The sequence below is a fragment of the Xenopus laevis genome, chromosome 8S, assembly GCF_017654675.1.
Source record: "Xenopus laevis strain J_2021 chromosome 8S, Xenopus_laevis_v10.1, whole genome shotgun sequence".
NCBI lineage: Eukaryota > Metazoa > Chordata > Amphibia > Anura > Pipidae > Xenopus > Xenopus laevis.
Window position 1 is genome coordinate 72,606,051 of NC_054386.1, and position 10,611 is coordinate 72,616,661.

Here is a 10,611-nt window from a genome sequence, read left to right on the forward strand (position 1 = left end):
AAGGAGATTATACTAGCATATATATTTATTTTTTTCCCTTCTGTGCTATTCAAAAGTATGTATTCGATAATGCTTTGCAGAGACGCCTTTTCCCACAGAATGCAACATTGGTGAATGCAGGACAACTCTGTCCTCACCGTCTGCTATTTGGAGCTCAGAAACCTGCAGCAATTTATCTAGAGTGCAAGGTAGTGTGCAAAGGGCAAAAAAATAGTGCCTTGTGTCTGTTTTTTGCACTTTGCACTGTTTTCCACTTTGTAAATGACGCCTAATATATATCAAAGGTGTCATACATGTTTTTATGAGAATTCGGCACAGGTGAAAAATAGGTATGCACTGAATCCACTATTTTAGGATTTGGCCAAATATGAACCAAATCCGAGTCCTAATTTTCATATGCATATTATGGGAATAAGGGGCAAAAGTGAAGTGTGTGGTTAAAAATGTTTTTTTACTTCCTTGTTGTGTGATGAAAAGTCACATGATTTTTCCGAATCGGTTCGGCCAGGCACTTGAATTTGGCCGAATCCTGCTGATAAAGGCGAAATCCCGAACCGAATCCTGGATTTGGTTTATCCCTAGTGACAAACAAACCAAATCCAGGAACAATACTATATTATGAATGACATATAATAGATTATCTGACAAAGATATCGCGTACAATGCATGGATAAGCTTTTAGCTTCATTGTTCAGTGGTTTTGTACAAACAAGGTGTACTGGAACAAGATAGAGCAGACGCACACCCACAGCAACCTCCTGAAATAACGCCTGGTGTTCAGTAATAGAGGGTATGGCAACCTCCAGCACTTCCGCACTTTTGAATTAAAGCAAGGGTTTCCCTGCAAGCAAGCCTTGTGTGCCGGTATCTTTGTTTCTTTGTACAAACAAGGAACAGGTTTGTATATTCCTGTAATAAGTTAACTATCTGATTGCTACATACATTTTATTATACATTTCCTTTTAAAGAATGAAGAAATGCGGTACATGGAGAACGAGCTGGAGAATTATAAGCAGAAGTATGCTGAGCTTCAAGCGTTCATCAAGAATCTTGTACAGGCTGTGAAGTCAAACGATAAAGACCAACAACAGGTAAGTGACACCAGAAAGTCTGTCTCCCATAGACTCCATTATAATCAAATAATCCAGATTTTAAATAATGATTGCCTTTTCCTCTGTACTAATAACACAGTACCTTTTACTTGATCCAAACTAAGATATAATTAATCCTTATTGGAAGCAAAACCAGCCTTTTGGGTTTATTTAATATTTATATGAGTTTCAAGTAGACTTAAGGTATGAAGATCCAAATTACAGAAAGAGCCATTATCTTGAAAACCCCAGGTCCAGAGCATTCTGGATAACAGGTCCCATACCTGTACTTAATTTTATTCTGTCACAAAGTTCTCCAAACTTCAGTTTCTGTGCTGTCATAGGACTAACCATACGGATTTGTAAACAAGTAAATGGCTGTCTTTATGTGCACATTATGCCCCAAGAGTCACTGCTAGATCAGCATGTTTAACCTGTTGTACTTATGGGATCAGGGATGTTGGGTTTATGATTGGCTTTGTGGGATATGGGGCGGTGTACTATAAAAATGCTGCGGGCCAGTATGTTGTCCTACCTGTTCTACATGATTTGATTTGGTCAGAGTCAGCAACGCTCTTGTTTCCTGCAGATCCTCCTATCTGAGTCACCTCTGGAATTAGAAGACATGGATTACAGTCATCCCTCCCCTGAGCCTGAATATACCTCATACAGCATGTCCTCTGTCTCTGAAAAGAACACTCCGGACAGTCTCTGAAGCCATCCCAGCTCCTCCAGTGCCCGTCACATGGTTCCAGTGTTCTGTCCCACTCTTACATATGTTTCATTCCTTGGAAGACAGAATGAACTGACTGAAAATTAAAAAAGGTTAAGTTATTTTAATCAACTAACAGAATATATTTTGCATCCTGGATATATTTCTGCTTTGCAGAAAAAAATAAAACAACAGTCAATAAAGACTTTCTGTATAGCTGGTATTTTCATCGATCTTTGTGGGTGTTTTATAGGTTCACCGCGTCCAAAATCTTCTGATTTCATTCCAGGGAGTTTCTTATGCCATGCACTCTACCCAAGGCAGTGTTGGACTGGCCCACCGGGATACCAGGAAAAGTCCCGGTGGGCCCAGGTGTCAGTGGGCCTCATGCTGCTAAACATTTGGCCTATTTCATGGCCATCTCCTATTTCTATGAGAACAAAGTGGCTAAATAGATGGAATAATAGATTATAGTATTATAGTATGTAAAGAAAAGAGATTAGGAGAATAGAGGTTGGGTGAGGTAAGGAAGAATAATAGTACTAAGACTGGGCCCCTGGTCAAAGGTTTTTGCGTGGGCCCCTGGTGTCCCAGTCCGACACTGACCCAAGGGAAATAGTTGGTAATAATAAAATACACAATTTAGGAGCAGATATATCAAGGGTCGAATTGAGAATTTGAAATTCGATTTCTTAAACTCGACTAGGGAGTTATTCAAATTAGATTCTTGAGATTTATCATACTCTGGCCCTTTAAGAACTTGAATTTGACTATTTGCCACCTAAAACCTGCCGAATTGCTGTTTAAGTCAATGGGACAGGACCAGGGATCAATTTTGAGTTGTCTGCAGCCTTCCTGACATCGAGTTTTTAAAATCTGATTCGAATTCGATTCGAGTTTTCTGGGCGATTCCATTCATCAGAGTTTAAAAAATATTTTTTTTTTAATAATTTTCGAATTTATGCGCGTTTTGGGGAGTTTTTAAAAACTCACTTGAATTTGAAATTGGACCTTTGATAAATGTGCCTCCCCGTGTTTGTGTCAAGATAAATTCGGCTTTATTTGTGTTTGAAAGCAGTGTAAGGTTGTTTATTGGTGAAAAGAGGAGTACACATTTCTAAATGACCATAGTCTAGTGGCCACAGGTCGCAAAAGCCACAGAGGCAATTGGCTGTCTACTAAGGGCAGCTATAGATGCGGGGCCAACATCTGTAAAACCTGTAAAGTTATCTCCACGGGGACAACTTTCAGATCTAGTGCAACGGGTAGTGTGTTCCAAAGCAACGGCTTTTTTAATTGCAACACCAAGAACGTAGTTTATCTATTGGAATGTTTGAGTTGCAATAAGCAATATGTGGGCCGCACTACCCGTTGTTTAAAAGAAAGGATACGTGAACACATTAGATCGATTGAGAATAAGGACGAAGGGACTCCCGTGGGGAAACACTTTGCCATATGCTCGAAAAAAGGAATCCGTGACCTGTCAGTGAAAGTCATTGAACAGGTGAAACTACCACTTAGGGGTGGAGATGCTGAGCATCTATTAAATTTGAGAGAGGCATTTTGGATCCTAAAAATGGAGACTAGGTTACCGAATGGTCTGAATACCAGACATGATTTATTATATTTATATTAGGGTGCTGGGGCCATTAATTGGACTCGGTCCTAGCCTTAAAAATAAAAATATATATCCCTCTCCACCCCTTCTACCTTTAACTCATGTCCTATTTCTTCATATTTTTCTTTATACTTTCCTCATTTACCACTTGTTTATTACTTCTTGATTATAATGTTTCTCTACACCCATATGTATTATGTTACAGATATATACCCTGAAACCTACTTTTACCAGAAAAGGTTTACCTTTGCCTTGCGGACGATAAGTCATCAAGTATTTATTACCAGTTACCCATTCTCCAGAGCAGATAATTAACTTTATATATTTTCACACATTCGTAGAAGGATTGTCAGTTTTTTTAATATGGAAAACGAGGTTTTGACCTTCAGCAGACTGGTTTTAATGATTAATAAAGCACATATGTTTTTAACTTGTATTACTACATTGGGCCCAGTAGGGGTCACTATTGAAGTTGTGTATATAATCTGTCTGTTTGGTCCAAGATGCATGCCTATGATTAAGGGAGTGATTCCCGAAACGCGTAGGGCGTTGGATCCTTGTATGTGTTTGGAATAAATTTTTATTCCTAGTATTGGAGTGCCGTCCTTTTCTTTGGATGTCTATGTGAATTCTAGCAGTGGGGACGCTGCGGACTGAGCACCCGTTTGAAGCAGCAAACAGGAAGTGTTAAACTTGGAGCGGTTCTTCTTTCGTGAAATTGAATCACATTTCTAAATGACTGCAAAACAAGCAGCACAATGTACTATAGATTGCCAGACATATGAATGTGTCCTAAGAGATTGAGATTAAAAGCAAAAGCTATATAGTCTCTCTTCTTTTTTTTTAATGTGAATTTGTAAGTAGTCCCCAGCTTGTCGTCAGAGGGCAGAAATACAAACCAGGTTGGTTACAGTAGGTAGCAAACTGTCTGGTTTCATTCTGTACATCTCTGGATTCACTTAACTTTATCCTGAAAGAAATCACTGCTGAGACAGCATGAACATCAGCGGTCCCAAAACTCTGCTAGTGTGGTCCAGAGCAACAGAAGAGAGCCCAGATTAGGGTCAGATTTGAGTTGAATGTTGATTAGCATATATCAATACTGATGGGAGCACATCCTGAAAGCAAATTTTGGTACAATTTGGGGTGAATATATATTGCTGCCCTAGATATTTTGGAACTATAAGGATGACTGAAAATATTTTTATATATATGTAACCTTGTCATTGGATAATAGGTGAATTGGAACCATGTCTTTGCATGGATCACCCTTACGTTAGCTTTTAGTATCTTATAGAGTGTTCAATTCTTACTCTGCAATTGGTCTTCATTTAAAAAAAAAAAAAAATACTTTAATTTTTTATATATTTTTTTTAAATGCTTTGATGGTCACTTTAACAGAAGCCTAAAACCTTTTTCCTCTGTGAGGCTACAATTTTATTGTTATAACGACATTTTATTTTTCTATTTAGGCCATTTCATCTTCCAGCCTCTCATTCAAACTACTGTCTTGTTTAGGGTTGCCACCTGTCCGGTTTTGACCCGGTATTTTGAGGGGCTGCCCGGGTCTATACTTCCTGCCAGGTTTTGATTGCCGGATTGACACGGCGATCTGCCAATCGCTGATCCCTGCACCATAGCCCCGTCCACTGATGTCACAGGTCCGCCCACTGGTGCCATAGCCCCACCCACTGACGTCACAGACACGCCCACTCACATCATGGAACCGCCCCCCCGCCCCGGTCTCATAAAGGTGGCAACCCTAGTCTTGTTGCTAGGGTAAATTGAACCCAGCAGCCAGATTACTGCCAACAAACAAAACTAAAGAGCTGCTGAACAAACTTAAACAGCGAAATAATAAAATAATCGTATTGTGTCTCCCAATAACGGTTTACTAGACTGCTGCTGTACTAATATGGCAGCCCCTTCATCGAGGAACATAGTGGAACAGATGGGTTAATGTAAAATCATTGGGCAAATACTTTTAAGGCAAAATTCTAAACAGCATATAAAAACAATGTTATGACATAGTAAACAAAGGTTTAATTTCTGATCAGTATCACTTTAATGGATCTTTACATTGGATTAACTGTGAATTTATGTATTTATTTCCCTCTAAATTTTACTCTTTATTTCCAAACCACCACTTAATCTAATAATATAGTTGTAAGCATTAGTATTAACATTCCTTCTAAATGATCGGGATTTAATTGTTTTAAATGCTCTTATCTTAGCAAAATGTATAATATAAAAGTCCACCTTCCCTCGTTTTTCTAGATGATTGCAATTTAAGACAATATCAGTTGAGGAGGAAGAGCAAAATTGCATATATGGTGGTGTGACTGAATCAATCAGCTTATAAAATCATTATTAATTGTTGCATTAAATTGCTCTGTCCAGTAATCTATTAAATATTGTCACCTCATTCCCATAAATGTATCTACGTATGCTGTATGTTGATGGTTTATTAATGTTACTGTTCTATACTTCATCAGTTATGTCTCTGATTTATATTTTTCTCTATTTACCCTTGAGCCTCTTAATATATTTGTCAGTAGTTAAATGTGTTCCATTTGCCTAAGCTTAGGATAAGCAGGGGCAGGTCCATGAGACCGGCAACAATATTTACATTTACTAGTCTTCAGAAAGCTTTGGGAGTTTGTCTGTTCACATCTACATTGGAACAATGATCTAGAAGCCAATTATTTTGGACCCTTACATAGGAAGATGAGTTACCAGATAACTCAAGAGAGCTTTAATCAGCAGTCAACAGATGTCTACCAATATATGGTCACACTTTAATAGCCCCTCCAGAGCAATGGGCACAAGCCTTTTACTGCAACTAATTAAGGAAAACTATACTCCCAAAACACTTAAGCAACAGATAGTTTAGATCATATTAAGTGGCATATTAAAGAATCTTACCAAACTGGAATATATATTTAAGTAAATCTTGCCCTTTTACATCTCTTGCCTTGAACCACCATTTCGTGATGGTCTGTGTGCTGCCTCAGAGATCACCTGACCAGAAATACTTCAACTGTAACAGGAAGAAGTGTTGAAGCAAAAGACACAACTCTGACTGTTAATTGGCTCATGTGACCTAACAATTATGGTTGGTTGGTATGTTTGTGTGCACAATGAATCGTACGATCCCAGGGGGCGGCCCTTATTTTTTTTAAATGGCAATTTTCTATTTATGATTACCCAATGGCACATACTACTAGAAAAGTATATTATTATGAAAATGGTTTATTTACATGAAGCAGGGTTTTTATATGTGAGCTGTTTTATGCGACAACTTTTTATAGACACCTACATTGTTTGGGGGGTATAGTTTTCCTTTAACCTGTAATGTTTAGTATAGGAAAGGATGCATTACTATACTGCTAGGGATCTAGCAGGCTAAATTGTTTCATTAACCACGTAAAGGAGAGAAAACTCCAGACAGATGTTCTGGCCAAGTCTGACATCTTTTTGTAGTGGAAGGCAAAACAATTTCAGATAATTGACATAAATAATTCATTAGAAAATTGTGCTGCAATCTACATTTCACAAATACAGATCTTGGCTTTTTTGCAATCATCTGATTTTTTACTTTGCAGAAATGAATTCCTCTGCCTTCCCCTCAGAACAGAAATATCTGACACCTCTTGCAGTTTTTGGGAATTCTTTATTTTCCTCTACCAAGATTTGGATCCATTTTTTGTTTATTGGCTTGGATTGAATTGTGCTTGCACCACTCCCCAACTTGTTTTTATTTATGTCTGGGGGCAGAATGTACTGGATGGCGGTATTTTTGACCATTCGTCCATACAAAATCTCTCCAGTTCAGTTAAATTTGATGGCTGCTCAGCATGGACAGTCTGTTCAAATCATCCCATAGATTTTTGATGCTATTCAAGTTGGGGGACTGTGACAGCCATTCCAAAATATTGTACTTCTCCCTCTGCATAAATGCCTTTGTAGATGTAGATGTGTTTAGGGTCATTGTCTTGATGGAATATCCAACCCCTGCGTAACTTCAACTGTGACTGATTCTTGAACATTATACTGAAGAATTTTGTTGATATTGGGTTGAATTCATCCGACCCTCGACTTTAACAAGGGCCCCAGTCCCTGAACTAGCCCCACAGAACCTCCACCAAATTTGACAGTAGTTAGCAGGTGTTTTTCTTGAAATGCGGTGTTCTTCTTCCACCATACAAAGTGCTTTTTGTTATGACCAAATAACTGCATTTTTTCTCATCAGTCCAAAGCACTTTGTTCCAAAATGACCGTGGCTTGTCTAAATGAGCTTTTGCATACAACATGCGACTCTGTGGCGTGAGTGAAGAAAGGGCTTCTTTCTCATCACCCTGCCATACAGATGTTCTTTGTGCAAATTGCACTGATTTGTAGAACAATGTGCAGATACACCATCTGCAGCAAGATGTTCTTGCAGGTCTTGGGATTTGATCTTTTGTCTGTAACCATTCTCACAATCCTCTGCATATGCCACTCCTGTATTTTTCTTGGCCTGCCAGACCTGGGTTTTACAGCAACTGTGCCTGTGGCCTTCCATTTCCTGATTACATACCTTACAGTTGAAACTGACAGTTTAAACCTCTGATATAGCTTTTTGTAGCCTTCCCCTAAACCATGATACTGAACAATCTTTGTTTTCAGATCTTTTGAGAGTTGCTTTGAGGATCCCATGCTGTCACTCTTCAGAGGAGAGTCAAACCAAAGCACAACTTGCAATTGGCCATCTTTAATACCTTTTTCTCATGATTGTACACATCTGCCTATGAAGTTGAAGGCTTAAAGAGCTAATTCAACCCATTGGTGTTGCCAGTAATCAGTATTGGGCAGTTACATGCATTCAAATTAGCAAAATTACCCACATTTTTGCACAGCCAGTTTTTCACATTTGATTTAATTTCATACAACTGCTTCACTAAAAATCTTTGTTCAGAAAACACCCCGGTACTCCTGGAAAATGAAAGACATCCCACTGTTATCTTTTTTGCTGAAAGAGGAATAAATTATTATGCAAGCTGAGAGGAGTTCCCAAACTTTTTTCATATGACTGTAACAGCCCTTTCTTTACTAAGGTCTTGCCATGTGTAAAGGGGTCAAAGCCTGTGATGCCCTGCTCCAAGCCCTGGCTAATAACTGACTGATAAGAGCCATTCCATGTGGAGGTGGGAAAACCCATGAAGTGAAGGTCACACTTAAAATATACGCAAACATATTTATCCTCACAGAGCCCATACCTGTTGTACCAACACTATAAGAAACTGGTTATGGATCAAATTCCACAATCATAGTAACATAGTAAGTAAGGATGAAAAAAGGCACATGTCCATCAAGTTCAACCTTTTAGTTTTAGTTTTAATCAGCCTAATTACTAGTTGATCCAGAGGAAGGAAAAAAACCCCATCTGAAGCCTTAGAGGGGGAAAAAATTCCTTCCTGACTCCAAAATGGCAATCGGACTAGTCCCTGGATCAACTTTTACTATGAGCTATCTTCCATAACCCTGAGGGACCCCACTAAGAACCTTACTCCAAGTAGAGAATGTACAATTAACCACCCTCTGCACCCAATCCTGTAGCCAGTTTCCTATCCATGTGCAAACAACTTCATTAAGCCCAACAGACCTTAGTTTAGAAAGCAGTCGTTTGTGGGGCACGGTATCAAACATCAATAATCCAAATAGATCACATCTACTGCCCCCCCCACTGTCCAGCATCTTACTTACCACATCATAAAAAGCAATCAAATTTGTCTGATATGACCTATCCTTCATAAAGCCATGCTGATTGCTGCTCATAATGCCATTCACTAGGACAAAATTTTGAATGTGATCCCTTAACAAGCCTTCAAATAATTTGCCCACCACATATGTCAAATTTACTGGCCTATAATTGCCAGGCTGAGATCGTAATCCCTTTTTTTAAATATTGGAATAACATTAGCTTTTCTCCAATCCATAGGCACCATACCAGATAAAAGCGAATCTGAAAATCAGAAATAGGGGCTGGTCTAAAACTGAACTAAGCTCTCTTAGAACCCCAGGGTTTATGCCATCAGGCCCTGGAGCCTTGTTTACATTGATTTTTATTAAAGGAATTGTTCAGTGTAAAAATAAAAACTGGGTAAATAGGCTGTGCAAAATAAAAAATGTTTCTAATATAGTTAGTTAGCCAAAAATGTAATGTATAAAGGCTGGAGTGATTTGACGTATAACATGTCAGTCAGTACACTACTTCCTGCTTTTCAGCTCTCTTGGTTTACACTGACTGGTTACCCTGGCTACCAGACAGTAACCAATCAGAGACTTGAGGGGGGGGCCACATGGGTCATATCTGTTGCTTTTGAATCTGAGCTGAATGCTGAGGATCAATTGCAAACTCACTAAACAGAAATGTACCATGTGGCTCCCCTTCAAGTCGCTGACTAACTCAGAGTTATAGAGCTGAAAAGCAGGAAGTTGGATTCTGGCTGTTTTATTAGACATCTGTGCACTCCAGTCTTTATATATTACATTTTTGGCTAACTAACTATATTAGAAACATTTTTTATTTTGCACAGCCTATCCATTTACCCAGTTTTTATTTTCACACTGAACTATTCCTTTAAATCTTTATGAATCATATCCTGAGTCTGCCACTGACTAGATTGAGCTGAGCCATTAGTGCAGCTATAAAGTGAGCCTGAGAACTCAGACTCCTCTATTGTATACACTGAAGAAAAGAACTTATTTAGCACATTTGCCTTTTCTGTATCTGTTACAACCATACTGGTACCATTATTTAATGGAACAACACTCTCAACCGGCATCTTTTTACTATTAATATATTAAAAAAACTTTTTAGGGTTAGTTTTCACCTCCACCGCAATTAACTCTTCATTTCTTTTCTTAGCCTTCCGGATTGCTGATTTACAACATTTATTAAAGTGTTTATATTCATTAAATGCAGCTTCTGTCCCAACAGATTTGTAGTTTTTAAATGCCTTTCTCTTCTTTCCTATTAACTTCTTTACTTCTCTATTAAGCCACATAGGATGATTCTTAGAGCTTCTACATTTAATCCTTAAGGGAATAAATTGAGAACAGTAATGGGAATAAATTGAGAACAGTAATGATTTAATATCATTTTAAATGACAACCATTTCTGTTCTGTGTTTTTAGCTGAAAACTTA

The 10,611-nt window shown here is 38.4% G+C and overlaps 1 protein-coding gene across 7 annotated transcripts in view; it reads left to right on the forward strand.

Moving 5' to 3' along the window:
- Positions 1-2,006, forward strand: part of hdx.S (highly divergent homeobox S homeolog) — a 56,598-nt gene extending 54,592 nt beyond the window's left edge. For all 7 annotated transcript variants that reach the window (XM_041574983.1, XM_041574981.1, XM_041574982.1 and 4 more), the window contains 2 exons: positions 969-1,091; positions 1,681-2,006. In XM_041574983.1, the coding sequence (XP_041430917.1) occupies positions 969-1,091; positions 1,681-1,806 (249 nt within the window). In that variant the 3' untranslated portion in view covers positions 1,807-2,006. The remainder of the gene's footprint in view (positions 1-968; positions 1,092-1,680) is intronic.
- Positions 2,007-10,611: the final 8,605 nt, after the last annotated feature.